Source organism: Myxocyprinus asiaticus, chromosome 50, assembly GCF_019703515.2.
Source record: "Myxocyprinus asiaticus isolate MX2 ecotype Aquarium Trade chromosome 50, UBuf_Myxa_2, whole genome shotgun sequence".
Classification (NCBI taxonomy): domain Eukaryota; kingdom Metazoa; phylum Chordata; class Actinopteri; order Cypriniformes; family Catostomidae; genus Myxocyprinus; species Myxocyprinus asiaticus.
This window is the reverse complement of record NC_059393.1, coordinates 17,458,405-17,477,137: the sequence shown is the minus strand read 5'-3', so window position 1 is coordinate 17,477,137 and position 18,733 is coordinate 17,458,405. Positions and strand designations below refer to the sequence as shown.

The following is an 18,733-nucleotide window of genomic DNA, read 5'->3' as shown; positions in this document are numbered from 1 at the left end:
CTAAACCCAGCACATAAAGTAAACTGGAAACTTGTGAATTTGTTTGCTGTTTGCATAACCTGACATGATATGATATGTATAAAATTAGTCTAGAGCTAAAAAAATTATATATATATATTTTTTAAATACATAATTTTAAGAATACTAATAATATAGTATCTTAGAGTGTATCTTCTATTGCCTATAATTTTGTATATTTTCTATTGCTGTAAGTCGATTAAAAATTGTAATCGCGATTAATCGCTTAATTTTCCATAGTTAACTGTGATTAATCGCAAATTTTAAAAGTGATGAAATGGATTTATTTCTTTAGGAAAGAAAACAAAACAATATGTAACAATAGTGCTTTATTAACATTTTTCAAACAAATCTTTCCACAGTGTAATGACAGAAATGCACTAAAATAGCACCAATTCAAGTAACGTGAAACATTTCCCAAAGTCTACGTGGGAGGTTGACTGATTGAAAGACCTAGTCCCCATAGGTTGCGTATTCATTGCAATGTGCATTAAAGCTCTTATACCCTCATCCTCCACAAAAGTAATCGGCCGGCAGTTCTGTGGCTATCCATTTTGTATGTAAAATTTGCATGATTCGCATCAGGGCATCAAGTGCCGCTTTGAACCACATGAAAACCACTGCAGAGTTCTGCTTTTAGGGCTGGCACTGCCCACGTAATGATACTTCATCCGAATTGTCTGGCAATTATTAGCTCACGCTTCGAAAGATCAGTGGCAACGGGTTCAAAGTTGAATTATTTAAATTTTGTGCAGAGCGTCGACAGACCCTCCATGGGAGAACTCCAACAAGCTAGCTGGCCTCAACGGTCCCTCATCATTGGCATGTAGCATATTTTTTGCCATTTTGGTGATATATAAGACTTGACGTGCTTCTGTGGTAATTAAATTGTGCCTTAAAGAGGCCGCAAGTACTTGATTTCTGTCACAAGTCCCATTTGGGTCTTTTTGTACAACAAATAGCATAAAGAGGTCCTTTCCCCATCACTTGATCATTGACACGGAATCATTGTTGTATGTGTGTTGTGGTATGTGTCTATGCAATGACCCCGGGCGGACACATCACAAAGGTTCTGCACTATTCCATCCAGTGTTCAGAACTCACATGGAGCATAATAAAATGTCAAAATCTAAATACAAATTGGAAAATGTGTTAACTGCGTTTAAGTATAAAAACAGCGCAGGCAGACACAAAAATGAAAGCTAAATATTAAAGCTTTCGTGAAGATGTTTGAATCAGTAAAGGAACAAAATGTAAATATGTCATTGAAATTAATCAAATTCCATTTGGATGTTCAGACAATGATAGTGAATTAAAACTTAAAACCATAGCACCTTAAACTAAACAACCCTGTTTTGATGCTGAGTTGGACTCTTGACCTCATGCCCACAAAAATGACTCCGGATTTCAATGCCAACAGATGTTCTTGCTTTAATATTTCTGCTAATTTTTTGCTTAGCGGTGACCCTCTAACCCTCTGGTGACCCAGGGAGCCCCGTGCACCCTAAAACGGTAGATGCAGGTATATTCAGGGTGACCCCAGTTACTCAGAATCCTCAGTTCCACCATTCTGTATACTTGCGTTGTAGACTCCTTAAAGGACAGAGTTTAGTGTTTATGCATTACCATTTCATTGTAGAAGACTTGTTTTTACACTGCTAAGCAATAACCATTTTGTGACCTACCGGGAGTTCGAAAGTCTGTAAAGACTCGCCATCCTGGTCGTACATGAAGGTTCCGAGCAGTTGTCCTCCACTAAATTCGCTGGACAAACCCTAAAAAGCAGGCAAATAAACATTACAATTGTCATACCAAAATTGGAACTTGACTATGTCATGTAACATGGCATAAACTCACAAAAACAACAAAGTCTTTGGGTGCACTATCTGTTTGTCCTCTTTTAGAAAGTGCGTTGGGAATGTGCTCAAGGGTGACGTGAGTGATCCTGATTGGATGGGACAGGGAAATCACCAGGAAACCTTTTGACCCACCAAATGCCCAGCACTTCCCTGGATACACCTCCGGCTGCAACAATCCCAAACACAACAGTTTAGTCCCAGACATTACAGTTTAGATATACACCTAAATAACCATAGGGGTGAGTGTAATATCAATGTGACCTGTATGACGGTACGGGGGCTTTCAGAGTAATACCACAGCGGTATCCCAAACAAGGTGAACAATTGAGACTTGGACTGATATGTTTCCGAACAACTCGTCTTGATCACGCTGCCACCTAAACAAGTTAACAAACATACACATCAGTTATCATTATTTAATAAAATGTGGTTGGCGTTAATGGGAAGTTATCGACAAATGATGTACCAGAGGATTCTAGAGCATAGTCGGCCATTCCAGTGCCGTCAGACTTGTGCAAATTCAGAGCCCTCTGGACGATGTCAGTCACATCCTGAAATGCATTTTACGAATTTTTGAATTGGAATCTTCATTGTGAGAGCATTTGTGAAGATGATGGGAATAACGAAGAGGATATGTGAACATCTAGGGAAAAATATGTGTGTCTTTACTTTGGAACTGAGGGTGTTCTGCATATCCAGTTTCTGTTTAAGGAGGTTGGATGCTTTCTTGATGTTTGAAACGTCTGATCTTAAGTTAGAGATCTGCTGCTGGTATGCCGATTTAAGACTAAGTGAGAACCGAGAACATTTCATTCACATTTTCAACAGAAATGTATGAAGTTATTATCTGTGTTGAGGAAGTTACTCAAAAAAGTAATCCAATACTGGTTACTACTCTGAAAATTGTAATATGATTACTTTACTGATTACTTCATTGAAAAAGTAGTCATATTTCCATTTATTTTATTTTTTTTAAGTTACTTTCTAAAACACTTTTCACAGAAAAAGTTTTAGTTTTTCAGCTTGACATTTCGAATTCAAAATGTCTATATTTCCTTGAACGGAAGTCATACTCAACGCCACACGTTTGTACTTTATGTACTCTACATAAAGAGTATTATTTTAGAAATAACCCAAGTAATGTACTTAAAAGTAATTAACTTAAAGGCAGTAACTGTAATTTGATTACACTAATTTACAATGTAATGCATTACTTTTGAATTAAAAAAGTAATTAGATTACAATAACTAATTACTTTATCAAATTACACCCAACGCTGGTTATTATGCAATATGGTTTAGTCTTAATAATGGAAAAAGATGACTGCCTTGTATTATTAAATAGAAAAAAAGAATAAAAAGGTACTCACTTCATCTCTTGCACAGTGACATCTTTTTGCAACACCTACAGAACAAATAAACAACACACACACAGAGTTCAAACATGTAAATGTTGCATCAGTCACTCCATTTTGTGCTTTAGTGGCGTCAGAGAAAGAGGAAGTTGTGCACTTATGGTGAGTTTTCTAATTAGTAGAGAACACATTAACGTAGAGTTGGGTTTAGGCAATAATAGTATGTAATCAATTCTTTTATTGCATTTCGGTCTCTTGGAATGATTTAGCTTGTATTATGCATATGACATATTGGTAGGATTGTGGTTTTGGTGGCTTAGATCTGCTATGCTTCTGCTGGAACATACACAGACTTGCTGAGTTAAGCATGTGAACATCCATTAGACATCCATACAATCCCCATGTAGCAGACCGAGACAGGTGGTGCTGGGGAGGAGGAGGATTTCAGAAAAAAATATCTCGTAGCGCACTGCAGTGAAGCTGGCTTATCTGCAGAACTGAGCACATTAAATGACAAAGACAAAGAGAGAGTACAGGATTTGATTGGCTACCCGATTTCAAAGGACCTATCAGTTTACACCATGCGAGCTGATTGGCTTAACATACTGTATCACAAATGATCAAGTCGATTGGCTAAAAGATAACGTTCAAAGAACCTATCAGCTTGTGCCATGAGTTTCACGCCTGAACTTTAGTCATTTCTTTCTCCTTAATCAAATGTACGGTGTGTGTGTGTGTGTGAATGTAGTTTTCTCACCTCTCACCAGTTTCTGCTTTTCATTCTGCAGTTTAAGCCATGTGATCTCTCTCTGTGATAATGAGACCAGACAAAAGGAAGTATACAAGACCATTAAAACCCATGAATAGGTATAGAAATATCTGCATATAGAGATGCATCAATGTGTAAATGAAGATTTGAGAAGACGTGATATCTCACCATCACGTTGGCCTCTCTTTTGCGCACGTCGCCAATCTCGTTCTTAATTTTTGCCAGGCTGCCGAGGGTTAAACGGCTCTATAAAGACACAGAGTAAATAATAGCCTTTAAGAAAGCCTATTTCTTTCCCTCTTTTGGGAAGAGCTATGCATATTTTGGAGATTTTCTACTCACGCTGGGTCTTGCAGGTATGGTCGTGTATTTTTCCGTTGGAGGTTGCATTTCAGTCTGATGCCAGTGAGACGGAAAAGCAAATGGAAGGCAATACCAAATACCTGGAACAAAAGAATTCCACTATCACCTCAAATGAAAAGCTTCCCTTTGGCATATACGATGCAAGTAACCGCTATTAATGTCATTTCCAAATGAATGTCAATTAGCACAATACCCCATTACTAGAACTTTATGAATGGATGTTTCTTCAGCTTCTGACTATTAGCACTGTGGACTTCTTGGAAATCTTGTTTGTTAAATTTTTTTTGACTACTAGTTTTTTTTTTGTTTTATTTTTTGTCTACTAACAGTGTCCAACAGTGTATGTACATGCATCACAGGAGATTTATGTAAAAAAAAAATATATATATACATTTTTAATGTTTTCAAAATAAAATTTTGGCTTTTTTGTCTTGCTAAGGCTAATTTCATTGTTAACATTTTATGTATTCAAAATTCACACAATTAAATAATATTTCCACCCTTTGTCAAAATTACAGCGTAATTAGAAATGACACCCAAAAATATATATATATTCTGCTCATAAGTGATATTTTCCTTTAATTGACCTTCATTTAACAAAAAGAAAAAAAAGTTTACATTTGTTTGTTTTATAACAAATAAACCTTGGGACATGATATTGTCCAAAGTTGAATAAACCCCTATATGCAGAAAACATTTTATGGTTTAAATAATTATGAACTGACCTACCAAAAATCAAGCAGAGGGCGAATAGGAACATGATAACTTTCCTTGCATCTAAATTGCATCTGTTGTGAAAAAGAAAAATAAGGTTGAGAAGGAGAAAAAAATAACAGTATAAAAAAATAAAATAAAAAAAATCTAATGAAAGGATTTAAAATTGACCCTATTTATTTTTCTAAATAAATGTATCTGTACAATGTACAGTTCCTTACTGTGTTTGATTCATCAGTGAAGAGAAAAATGTTTGTTCTATAATCTTTCATCAAAATGTAATATTTTTCTGTTTGTTGAAACCAAGGCTGTGTCGGCCAATAATATCATAGCATAACATGTCTCACCACTTTTAAATCCCAGTGGATAAAAGGAAGTCCCATCCTACATTAATCATTGCTGAACATTCAGTTTCACTTGAAAAATACATCATATGTGTTGCCAATGCTGATTCATGTCTTTAAGGCTGGAGAGCACACTAAATATAGATCACCACTCATACAAAAAAAAAACAGATACATGAATAGAGTTTACATTTTCCTGCTGAGCTGAAAAACATCAGAGTGTGAGATTCTTGAGATATTCTCATTCAGAGTGTGCCAAACATTCTCCAGCCACCAACAGAGCATTACTACAGCCAGACCTGCCCAAAAAAATACAAAAACAAAAGAATGCATTTTTATTGCATTAAACATTACAATGCAAAATAATGACAGTACAGACACTGCAGATGGCAACATAAAGAATATGTCACCTGGAGAGTGGAAAACATCCGAGAGGGCAAATGTTGGATTTTCCTGGGTGTGCACGGAGTCTAAAAAAAGGAAACAATATCTAATAAGCATCTACCAGCAAATATATAAACTTTTCAACATGTAAAAAAGATCAGACTGATCTTGCTGTGAATTCGGCAACAGTAGGTCGAAAGTTGTGTGCTTACTGAAGTTCTAATCACTGCCCCCAGTGGCCGAAGCTGGAAATGTTTTTGAATGTATGGGCATGTGTGAGCTTCAGTTTCCGGGTGAAATGTCCATAGAGAGGCGCCAAAAGCAAGTTGTATTTTAAGTTGTAAATGATGTAATACAGTCAACAGGAAGGTATATTTGATTAACTCTACCCACTAACCCCAACCCTAAACCTAACCATCAGTGGAGTAAAAATGCAATTTTAGAGCAAAAATTCAACTTCTGATTTGCGCTGGCCATTGTTTATGTAATGCAATTGCTTCCTGCTTTTCACAGGACCAGAACCCGTGTGTCTGAGGATACTCGTGCAAAGCGCTATCAGTCATGACACTGGATAAAGTGAACACATTTGAATTGATGCAGATGTCTGTTGGGGTATGGCGCTTGTCAGTAACTCTGCAGAATGGGGTCGACTTCAGGTTATATGAACATTCGGAAGCAACTTGTTGCTTTCCTGTGTAATTATGTTGAAACACACCATTCAGTGTTGATGAGTAGTAGTCTTTCTCAGCTGCAGAATTCCCAGATGGAAATCGATTAGTGTTATTGAAGGAAAAAGGCAAAATGCTGCAGCAAGTGGTTTTGTACATCTTGTCCCTCCTTTGGGCTGCCACCTTAAAGTTAGAGGAAACATCTAGAACCAAGAGGAAGAGAATTGTTATGAAAGGGAGAAAAGGAGCTCAGCATTTTGTGATTTGAAAAATGGTTCTACAATCAATATCTGTCTCCATAATTGTTTACTGTTATTTTGTACAGTTACTTAAGGAAAATTACGTCAGTGTGGCAACATTTTTGCAAAATATTACATGACTCCTTGCACGTATCGCAGCAGTTGTTAGGTAAAATGTCCACTGTGTGGGGCTAAAAGCAAGTTACGTTTACTCCCAAACACCTTTTTAAGGTTTTAAATTAACAAAACTGACCTCCCTACCAGGGCTGGATTGGTAATCTGGCATACAGGGCATTTTTCCGGTGGGCCGACGCACTTTAGGGCCGATCAGGGGCGGACTGGCCATCGTGAGAACTTGAAATGGGCTGAATGGGCCGCGATAAGCTGAAATGAGCCACTGCGTTATGCAGAACGGGCCACAAAAGGCGGCGCGTTATGCCGAAAGGGGCAGCAATATGCAGAAAAGGACAGCGACCACCCCCCCCCCCCAACAACTTTTGGGCCGATTTCTCTTCCCAGTCCACCCCTGCTCCCTACCCTAAACCTTGAACCTAAACCTAACCGATAGTGTCATAAAAGCAAATGTGAGATAAAACACGCAATTGCTTAAGCAACAGCATCACTTTGTGATGCTTCTTTGACACTTTCAGCTCACGTGTCGACTTGTGTGCTCTTCAGGACTCATACCCCGGTTCTTTGCCTCACCAGTACAATGCTCTATCAGTTGAGCTATCTTTTTTGGAGCATGTTGCAATCATCTGATTTGAAATGAGTGTATATTTTCAAAAAAACATTTAAATTCAAAGGGTAAAACTTCAAATAATGACGGGTGAATATAATTTACAAAGTACTCCGTTTTGTTTTTATTAGATTTTCCGTACTGTCCCAACTTTTTGAGAATTGGGGTTGTACAACAAGCCACAAAAATCAAAAAATTCGTACAACAACGTGATTCTGAGACCAGGGACTGTATGCATAAAACTTCTCAGAAATACTCCTAAGAATAGTCTTAAGCTTTGACTTAAGTGTCAAAAGATTCTTGGCAAAGAGTAGGACTTGTGTAAGAGTGGGAGCTTTTTTATAAAGATGCTAAAAGCAACTTTAAGCAAAGTCTAAGACTGATTCTTAGGTGCTGACTGAGGTGACACTTAAGTGTTGTGAAATAAGGACTACAATGATGTCAACCCAAAATGGCGGCCCTCAACCACTGAATCAGCCAATAGTGAGCCTGCAAGGGTAATTTGTCCCAGCTGGTATGACATCATTAAATCACTCATGATTTAATACAACACATTATAAAACAATGTTTTGATAATAGGTTATTTTCTGTTGATTAATTCATTGGTTAATCAAATGAGAAAGCCAAATTGAATTTCCTGTATTTTAAAAACATCATTCCACATTTTGCCGAATGTTGCCCTCAAACAATGTGCAAATTGAAGGCTACAAAAAATCCAAATGCAAAACCTTGCAATATAAATAAAAGAAATATAAATAAAAGGACAATTTAAATTACAAAATGAAATGATAATAAACCAAACTGTTATAATCCCGTTACAGTTACATCTAAGATTTCAGGGAAACATGGTTCAATTTAATGATAAATTTGACATTCAACATATCAACAATATTTTATTGTGGCACTCCGTTTGGTTACTTCTCTCCATGGAGATATACAGGTGCATCTCAATAAATTAGAATGTCGTGGAAAAGTTCATTTATTTCAGTAATTCAACTCAAATTGTGAAACTCGTGTATTAAATAAATTCAATGCACACAGACTGAAGTAGTTTAAGTCTTTGGTTCTTTTAATTGTGATTATTTTGGCTCACATTTAACAAAAACTCACCAATTCACTATCTCAACAAATTAGAATATGGTGACATGCCAATCAGCTAATCAACTCAAAACACCTGCAAAGGTTTCCTGAGCCTTCAAAATGGTCTCTCAGTTTGGTTCACTAGGCTACACAATCATGGGGAAGACTGCTGATCTGACAGTTGTCCAGAAGACAATCATTGACACCCTTCACAAGGAGGGTAAGCCACAAACATTCATTGCCAAAGAAGCTGGCTGTTCACAGAGTGCTGTATCCAAGCATGTTAACAGAAAGTTGAGTGGAGGGAAAAAGTGTGGAAGAAAAATATGCACAACCAACCGAGAGAACCGCAGCCTTATGATTGTCAAGCAAAATCGATTCAAGAATTTGGGTGAACTTCACAAGGAATGGACTGAGGCTGGGGTCAAGGCATCAAGAGCCACCACACACAGACGTGTCAAGGAATTTGGCTACAGTTGTCGTATTCCTCTTGTTAAGCCACTCCTGAACCACAGACAACGTCAGAGGCGTCTTACCTGGGCTAAGGAGAAGAAGAACTGGACTGTTGCCCAGTGGTCCAAAGTCCTCTTTTCAGATGAGAGCAAGTTTTGTATTTCATTTGGAAACCAAGGTCCTAGAGTCTGGAGGAAGGGTGGAGAAGCTCATAGCCCAAGTTGCTTGAAGTCCAGTGTTAAGTTTCCACAGTCTCTGATTTGGGGTGCAATGTCATCTGCTGGTGTTGGTCCATTGTGTTTTTTGAAAACCAAAGTCACTGCACCCGTTTACCAAAAAATTTTGGAGCACTTCAGGCTTCCTTCTGCTGACCAGCTTTTTAAAGATGCTGATTTCATTTTCCAGCAGGATTTGGCACCTGCCCACACTGCCAAAAGCACCAAAATTTGGTTAAATGACCATGGTGTTGGTGTGCTTGACTGGCCAGCAAACTCACCAGACCTGAACCCCATAGAGAATCTATGGGGTATTGTCAAGAGGAAAATGAAAAACAAGAGACCAAAAAATGCAGATGAGCTGAAGGCCACTGTCAAAGAAACCTGGGCTTCCATACCACCTCAACAGTGCCACAAACTGATCACCTCCATGCCACGCCGAATTGAGGCAGTAATTAAAGCAAAAGGAGCCCCTACCAAGTATTGAGTACATATACAGTAAATGAACATGCTTTCCAGAAGGCCAACAATTCACTAAATATGTTTTTGTTTTTTTTATTGGTCTTATGTATTCTAATTTTGAGAGAGTGAATTGGTGGGTTTTTGTTAAATGTGAGCCGAAATCATCACAATTAAAAGAACCAAAGATTTAAACTACTTCAGTCTGTGTGCATTGAATTTATTTAATACACTAGTTTCACAATTTGAGTTGAATTACTGAAATAAATGAACTTTTCCATGACATTCTAATTTATTGAGATGCACCTGTGTATATATACAGTACTGTGCAAAAGTTTTAGGCACTTGTGAAAAATGTTTCATAGTGAGGATGTCTTCAAAAATAATGACGTAGTTTTCATTTATCAATTAACATCATACAAAGCCCAGTTAACATAAAAAAGCTAAATCACTATTTGGTGTGACCACCTTTGCCTTTAAAACAGCCACAATTCTCCTAGATACACCTGGACACAGTTTTTCTTGGTTGTTGGCAGATAGGATGTTCCAAGCTTCTTGGAGAATTCACCACAGTTCTTCTATCTATTTAGGCTGTCTCAATTGCTTCTGTCTCTTTATGTAATACCAGACTGACTTGATGTTCAGTGGGGGGCTTTGTGGGGGCCATGACATCTGTTGCAGGGCTCCTTGTTCTTTTATTCTACTCTTTTCTATTTGTAAAAGTAATGTTTGGGAGTTTAAAATGTATATTATCTGTTGACACTGAAGCTGAAGATATAAATAACCATCTTAAGACAAATGCTTTTTTGAAACATCTTATGTGCCTAAAACTTTTGCATAGTACTGTATGTGTATATATATAATGACTCGCTGTTTTGGACAAGTTGTTTTGCAAATTGGGAATTGAAACTTGCATGACTTTAATATTTACAAATAAGAATAAATCAGTCAAATGTAAGTTATAAGCTGGGATTAAACATCTCAAGCACATTAAACTGCAGAAGGAATCTGTTAAAGCATCTGACACCCCACATAAAACCATGAGCTTATTAAACGTTTTAGATAGTGCTTGGGTTGGGCTCTTTTCAGATGCACCACTGTACCATTTTTTCAAATGTCTTTTTTTCCCATCGAAACACGTTTTCTCTACTGTAAAGTGGCATCACTGATGGAGGTCTGTCATGGCAGTGCAAAGATATTTAACAAATCATAATTTAATTAATTGTTGAGTATTTTCATCATTGATTTTGATAATTTTAGTGATATTTAGATTATATTAATTAGTTGTTGAAGCCCTCTGAAACCTTAGGCATTTAGCCAATCACATTTTTCAAATGCTTCATTCACAACAATGAGTTTCAATGTATTCATTAAATGAAAAAAAGTGCTGCAAATAAAAAAATATACTGATGGATTTAATTTCACTTAACTACGAAACACATTTGCCCAAATTCCACTATCATAAGTACAACACATTCTTTCTTTGTTGTAGAGTGTGTTGTCTCTGCAGAACACAGTCATTGTGCTACTCCTAACTAGGTTAAAATACCTCTCCAGCACTCTTAAACAATTTGGGAGCTGAGACCAAATCTTAACACTTATGAACCTTTCTGAAACACACTTATTCTTAAGTCTAGGATTAAGAGTAAAATGACATCATTTTTAGAATTTTGACACACTTAAGACTAAAATTTTACTCTAAGTGGCTTTATACACATGGCCCCAAGCTGCAAAATCAACGTACAGTGGCCCCTAAAAGTATTTGGACATCAGATATACAAAATCAGTATAATACATGAACACAGTACAGTGCAGTGATACTAACCCATATCTAACCCAGTGTCACTGAAATCATCAATATATGATGTCAGTGATTCAATCATGCTGTTTGAGGTTGCGGTTGGGGTTGCACTGCGACCTCTACGTGCCCAAGATCTCTTTTTGAAGACCCTGCAGAAAAGAAAATGAATAGAAAATGGAGATGGCTGTAGAAAGGAACATATGTGTGTTTACTTTCACACTGTAATGCTATCTTAAAGCTGAAATGTGTCATTTCTGTGCCACTATAGCGCCATCAAATGGAATTGAAAATATACAGTACTGTGCAAAAGTTTTAGGCACATAAGATGTTTCACAAAAGCATTTGTCTTAAGATGGTTATTTACAGTATATCTTCAGCTTTAGTGTGTCAATAGGAAATATAAATGTTAGACTCCCAAACATTACTTTTGCAAATATAAAAGATTAGAATAGAAGAACAGGGAGCCCTGCAACAGATATCATGGCCCCCACAGAGCCCCGCACTGAACATTGTGTCAGTCTGGTATTACATAAAGAGACAGAAGTAATTGAGACAGACTAAATAAATAGAAGAACTGTGGTGAATTCTCCAAGAAGCTTGGAACATCCTATCTGCCAACAACCAAGAAAAACTGTGTCCGGGTGTATCTAGGAGAACTGGGGCTGTTTTAAAGGGAAAGGTGGTCACACCGAATATTGATTTAGATTTTTTTTATGTTTACTGGACTTTGTATGATGTTAAGTGATAAATGAAAACTATTTATGTCATTATTTTTGAAGACATCCTCACTATGCAACATTTTTCACAAGTCCCTAAAACTTTTGCGCAGTACTGTAAATACTGTTTTCAAACAGTTTTCCTAATACACCCCCGTCTGTGTTGATCGAACAAACAGATAGTCGTGCCCCCAACTCACACCATTGGTTGAGTCAATGTTGTTGTGTTGGGCTGGACGGGTCGCTCAAAACAGAGCCACAGTGTTTAAAGTTCTTAAGAAATTTAACCTACGAATGGTTTTTTATACTGTAGTTGTTCCTGCATATTAAGCTGGCATAGGAGAAAGAATTTTAACACCGAAAAAGTTACACACTTCAGCTTTATCACGTAATCACACCTCACAGGGCTCTCTCTGTATGAGATGCGCCGAACACGTCCATCAAAACTGGTGTTTACAGCATTGTCTTCAGGGACATAATATCCACTTAGCCGCAATCGGGAACTACGCCTTGACATCTCTGTGGAAACACAACACATAGAAATAGGTGGTATGAGGGGTTTAGTTCAGATGAAATGTTACTATACTATTTATTCTTTAAAAAAGAAACATACATCCTTTTTAACATTAAAACAGTGATCCAACTATAAAAAAAGAGGCATTTGACAAATGACATGGGCATGAAGAGTTTAGATTAAAATATGTATAAATATACACTGAAAAAGTGGTAACCTGCAGTTAACTCAGAGATTACTTTTGTTGGTGCAACCTAATTTGTCAGGTCGATTTAGTTAGATTAAATAACATTTCATTATTTATTAAACATGAATTGAATAAAACCAATTAATTTAGATGTTATCACATAAAGCACCTTTTTTAGGTTACCTGACAAAACATTTGGGAAAGTGTGTTTAAATGCTGTAACTGGTCACCATTTCCAGGGTTTATCATTATTATTATTTTTAAGTATTATAAAAACTAAGAATTGCACTAAAATAATGTTATCCTTAAAAATGTGCTTCATGTGGTAAAATCTAAATTAACTGGTTTGAAGTCAAAAATATTATTTAACATCACTAAATCAACCTGAATACTTTAGGTTACACCATAAAACCAATTTTGGATAAAGTGGTAACAATTGCAGGTTACCACTTATTACAGTGAATGATACTGCACATATAAGAATTATGCAGACGTTTTAAATGCATGCATACACTGCATCACACTGCGGTTTACCTGTGCTGATCTTTCAGTATTTTGATGTTTTAGTCTCTCTTCTATTTCCAAAAACCTGCTCGACAGGAACAAAGTGCAACTAAATGTCAAAAGCACATGCTGCCCTAAAAGTTTGATCCATTTGACATCGAAAATGTGATCGGAGAGGGCAAACTAAATGCTTCGGCAGCCTTTTCGAATGAATACAACAGTCGCGTCCGGCATTTTTTAAAGGTATGAATCAGCTAGATACATATAATGACAATCTAATAATAATAATCTAGCTAGATATCGTGGATATAATTAGAAATGTGTTATTTATTTAGGCCATATATTGTTTATTTTGAATATTTTATTTATTTATTCGTTGCTGTATTTATTTATTTATTTATGGGTCAATGACGTGGCGCTCCTTTTTTCGTTCAGGATCTACACTCCAAAAAATTATTTTACGCATTTCAAATTCATAGCAAAATTCCATTAAATTGAATGGAGTAATAGTTTAATATAATAATAATAATAATAATAATAATAATAATAATAATAATAATAATAAATAATTTTGTTACAAATTCTATAATTCATGTTGATGGAATTTTGTTATGAAACTGAAATGCGTAAATCTTAAAAATAGGTTAAATAATTTTTGAGGGCAAGTTATTCAAGATACATTAAAATGCCATTTCCACGAAACAATTACTTGAATAGGCTACACCTCTATGAACATGTTTTTTCTTTCTTTCTTTCTTTCTTTCTTTCTTTCTGGGGTTGTGATGTAATCGTTTGGAGACAATAAAAATTAATAATAAAAAAATTAAAAGTCTCATTAAAAGCAAAAATTCTTGAAAAAAGAAAAGTTGGCATAAATAGTTTGGAATATTATTTAATTATTTTTTCTAAAAATAAATAAATAAGCAGTGACATTTTTTTTAAAGTATTCTTAATATATGAATTTTTTCTTTCTTTTCTTTTTTTTTTTTTTACATGTTTTCTTCTTTTCTGAAAAATCACATTTTGTTCCAGTCAAAAAATATAAAAAATAAATATATGTTTGAAAAGTAATAAATAAATAAATAATGTTGAAGTTGTGTACACTCACGTGTTTCAATGTGCAAGGAAAGTGTTTTAATACATTTTACTTGATGGTTACATCACTTGACATTTTAAGTATATATATATATATATATTGTAGAAAATGCTATAAAAAAATCTAAAATGTATGAAACCAACATAGACAAAAAGATTACATTTATTATGACCTGACATGTATTTTCAACTAGATTTTTAAAGGATTTCTAATTATTATTATCTCCGACAACTTTATTTGTCAAGAGTCTTTAATTAATTTACCTATTTAATTGTTTAAAATGTTGTATTTAATTATTTCTTTTTCAAACTCTTTTATTTCTTTTCACTTTATTTTACTTTCAATTGTTTACTTCCTTATGTGTGTATTTGTGTGTTTTTAAATCAGTATAATAATGAGTGAGCCTTGAACGTTCAGGCATAGCAACTGAATCCATAATATGAAAGTAGGTGCATAAAGGGGGGGAAAATAGTTTATTTACTCTATGTGAACCTGCACGCGTCAAACATACAGTATTTATAAATGGACAAAAACTGCTTTGCCTTGTGAAGAGGTATAGCTCAAAATATAACTGAAAGGGATTGATATTAATTTTGCTTTTAGTGCTGTTAGACTCAAAGATGCACACACATGAATTCAGCACCATGGATAGTGACAGTGCCGCAGTTGTGTCCATTGTCTCCTCATGGAAATGTCTTGTGTTCTTTTGTCCTTGTTAAAATAATGAGAGTGACTGAGATAGTTATCATACAACATAAACCTTGTGCATTTACCTTGTTGTTTGTCCACCATCTGCACCATATATTTTGTGATACAGGCCTAATAAATGGATTCATCTTACACAAAGTAACACAATAACATTTCAAGGAAAGCCCTGTCTATTGGATATGTAGGCCGATATGTGACTACATTTTGTTTGTCTTGACTCTACAGATTGAGAAAAGTCCAAAACTGCTTATGCAAAAAAAAACAAAAACAAAATCTGTAATTTAATATGATGTAATTTAATATGTTGTCTTCAATCAATCAATGATAATGCATTTATTTCCATACATTAATTTTATTTATGTGATGTCCTGTCTTGTCCACTCATATTCCTCAGGCAGTCCCTGTCTCTGTCTGCCATAAAACATTTTACTGGACTATGTCATCATCCTATGAAACAAATGTAAAAAGAAGAATTATGGTAAATTTGATACTAGATACAATTATGATATACAATGAAAATTACTTGAAAGTTTACACAGTTGTAAATTACTTCTAGTAATCATACTGAGTTCAGGAAAGGTTAATGATGAATTTGCATGTAATTTGTTTTAATTATGAATTCTACATACAAGATGTGTATAAAATGCAATATTTATTTTAAAAGGCCAGTGTTTTAAATTGCTATCGGGGGAAATTTCTTTCCATACCTCTTCTCCATATTCTCCTGTAATTGCTGGCCTTCTCATATCTGCTTGTGTAGGTAGGAATAAAGTAAAAATCAATTTTTTTTTTTCTCTGCAAGACCTTATGGTCCTTATTGTTTTAATAGTGCACAAAATGCATTGCTGTACAGAATTGAAATGAGCAAAATGTAAAGAAAATGAATTGTTTCACCTGACGGTGCAGTGTGAGCAACCCCCTGAAGGTTCGATCCTGAAGCTGTCAGCTGTGAGGACATCACCAGGGGTTCAGTGAGCCGCATAGACATTGTCAAGACCTTGTACTGAGTGCTGTATCCAGAGCCCATCATCTGACCTGAGAAGCAGACTTGGAAACTACAACAGGGGTCATTCACATGGAACCTGCTTTGGTCCAGCAAGTCTTGCAGCAAGTCTGTCTGGATGTTAACATTATCTGGGAACTGCCTGCTACGTCCATTAGAGGTAGACGGCACTTCAAGATCCATGGATTTGAAGGTTCCACTGGATGTTGTGACATCTGAGTCTTTCTGAGTTTTCAGGCCTGTTGGTTTGAGACCTTTACTTCGACTTTTGTTCTTTTCATTGTCTTGCGCTGTTGGGTTGGCGGTCAGTGGTAATTTACGCACAGGCACTGAAGAAAGAACTTCTCCTGGTTGTAGCTGACCAACCAAGCGATTGAGAGCACTGTCATTGTTGACTGGTAACAACAGGAGGTCATCATCTTCAACGCAACAGCAGCACAGAACATTTGAAAAGCCTTTAGAGGAAGATTCATTCTTGTTCTTTATCTCGGTTGGTTTATGTTTACTGTCAGACTTTGCTTCTGAGGGTTCTTTAGTATTTGGACTTTTCTGCAAGGTCTTTGATGCATTTTCATACTTGCTAGTTGATAGGTTTTGCTTTTTGGATTGGGAATGGGACATATTTACTGCTTTAGTGGAGTGCTGATATTTTAATATTGGTGTTCTTCAGGTTGGAGATACATTCAGTGCTGTGGCGTCAGTATTTGGCAGCTCCTCACCTATAAAAATATGCATGAACATTCATATCCATTCAGGTAATTAATACAAATTAAATACACCAGTCTCAATGTTCAGGACAAACTGCTATAAATCTCAGCTTATAGCCTTTTTTTTTTAAATGTAAAGTTACTTGCTGATACCAAGAAATGGCAGCTCAGAAAACTTATAATGACATTTTATTTGACACTAAATGTATTGGTTTAAAAGGTAAATGCAATGCAAACTCCAAGAGCTCAAATTGGAAACTGGAAACCATAAAATCGTAGCAATGGTCGGAAACATACTTTGTGTAAAAAATAATTTTTATAAGTGTTACGAATTGTTATGTTAACGCATTTAATCGCCAAATCACAGTTGCGTTACTTATAAACAATGTCTTAAAAGAGTATACTCACTATCTGGTGGCATATATACTGAGAAATCACGTCTCAAATCTTCAACGTGAAACAGTTGATATAACACTAGACATCACCAAACATTTTATTAAAATGTGAGCTCTCTGATTTGCCTAAAACTAGTCTGTTTTCCGGCGAAATTCTGCTGTTTCTGTGACAACAGTGACGTTATACTTCATTACGCATAATTGTCAGGTACAGTATAAGAGTTTACTGTGAATAAAACATATGTTGCGCAAAATATCTAAATATGCCTTATATAAGAATACATTTTATTTTCAGTAATATATGCAAACTACAGCCGGTGCTAGCCAGACATCACTTCAGTCTTTTGGCTTCAGAGGATGAACTGATGCCAAAAACAACCATAAGACATGACACTTCATATTTAGGATAGATCTCACCGAAATGACCAGCCGGTTGAACTGCGATGCACCTCACTGATCTCTGTCTACATCACCTTGGTCTATTGATAGACTACACTTTTGAAAGGAATACATAGACTATCAATTAATTGCCAACAAAAGCTTTCATCTGCCAACTAATAAAGGACAATTGCATCTATGTGAATTTATGCAGTTAATCCAGGATGAACTTCAAAGACATTAGTCAGTAATCTTACAGTTCAAACAAAATCTTTGTTTAAACACTGGCCCTTAACACTTACTTAGTTTAATAATTTTAAACCATGACTTGCACTGCACATAATTAAGTAATATTGGCATTATATTCATGCTGTTAGCCAGAGGGGAACTGGCCCCCACAGTGAGCCTGGTTTCTCTCAAGGTTATTTTTCACTGGGTTTCTAAATGCAATTATTATTATGTTTTTTTTATTTGTATACACTTTACAATCATATTGAATCAAACTACACAATTATGACTCTAAGACTTTATAAATATTACAGTTTCATTTTTTAATTGTATTTTTTGTAAACGCATGATTTCCTATAAAGCTGCTTTGAAATGATGTGTGTTGTGAAAAGCGCTATACAAATAAAAATGACGACTTCTGTGTATGATAGGGTTTATCTTGAAACCGGATGGTTGACAAGTAACGTGGATATAAAAATATCGATTTATAATGTTTCACAATTTCTCAATTTTCTAACATTTTAATCACTTTTGAACTTTTTTTTGAAGAGGACTTGTGACTTTCTTTTTTTTTTTTTTTTTTTTTTTTTTTTTTATACATACAAGTTTTCAATGAAGTATCTAAATTAAAGGAATCTTCCATGGGTTCAATACAAGTAAAACTTAACCGACAGTATTTGTGGCATAATGTTGATAACCACAAAATTAATTTCAACTGGTCCCTCCTTTTCATAAAAAAAATTGATGTTACAGTGATGCGTTTAAAGTGGAACTGAATGGGGCCAATTTTTGGAGCATTTTAAAGCAGAAATGAAAACTATATTTATTTTATAAAATC

General features: G+C 35.5%; 3 protein-coding genes across 3 annotated transcripts; all 3 read right to left on the bottom strand.

Moving 5' to 3' along the window:
* Positions 1 to 445: 445 nt before the first annotated feature.
* LOC127439071 (SUN domain-containing protein 2-like) lies at positions 446 to 2,122 on the bottom strand. Its single transcript, XM_051695109.1, has 3 exons — positions 1,876 to 2,122; positions 1,704 to 1,793; positions 446 to 1,611 (listed from the first exon to the last, which is right to left on the bottom strand). The coding sequence occupies exons 1-3, from the start codon at positions 2,080 to 2,082 to the stop codon at positions 1,474 to 1,476; spliced, it is 435 nt and encodes a 144-aa protein (XP_051551069.1). The 5' UTR covers positions 2,083 to 2,122; the 3' UTR covers positions 446 to 1,473.
* A 1,120-nt stretch (positions 2,123 to 3,242) lies between these two features.
* On the bottom strand, positions 3,243 to 15,268 carry LOC127438905 (uncharacterized). Its single transcript, XM_051694810.1, has 11 exons — positions 15,250 to 15,268; positions 12,574 to 12,694; positions 11,484 to 11,608; positions 6,521 to 6,676; positions 5,832 to 5,891; positions 5,612 to 5,720; positions 5,093 to 5,151; positions 4,343 to 4,443; positions 4,169 to 4,246; positions 3,996 to 4,040; positions 3,243 to 3,281 (listed from the first exon to the last, which is right to left on the bottom strand). Exons 1-11 carry the CDS (start codon positions 15,266 to 15,268, stop codon positions 3,243 to 3,245), a joined length of 912 nt encoding a protein of 303 aa, XP_051550770.1.
* Positions 15,269 to 15,464: 196 nt separating this feature from the next.
* On the bottom strand, positions 15,465 to 16,808 carry LOC127438904 (uncharacterized). The gene is made up of 3 exons (XM_051694808.1): positions 16,079 to 16,808; positions 15,892 to 15,932; positions 15,465 to 15,631 (listed from the first exon to the last, which is right to left on the bottom strand). Exons 1-3 carry the CDS (start codon positions 16,806 to 16,808, stop codon positions 15,611 to 15,613), a joined length of 792 nt encoding a protein of 263 aa, XP_051550768.1. The 3' UTR covers positions 15,465 to 15,610.
* Positions 16,809 to 18,733: the final 1,925 nt, after the last annotated feature.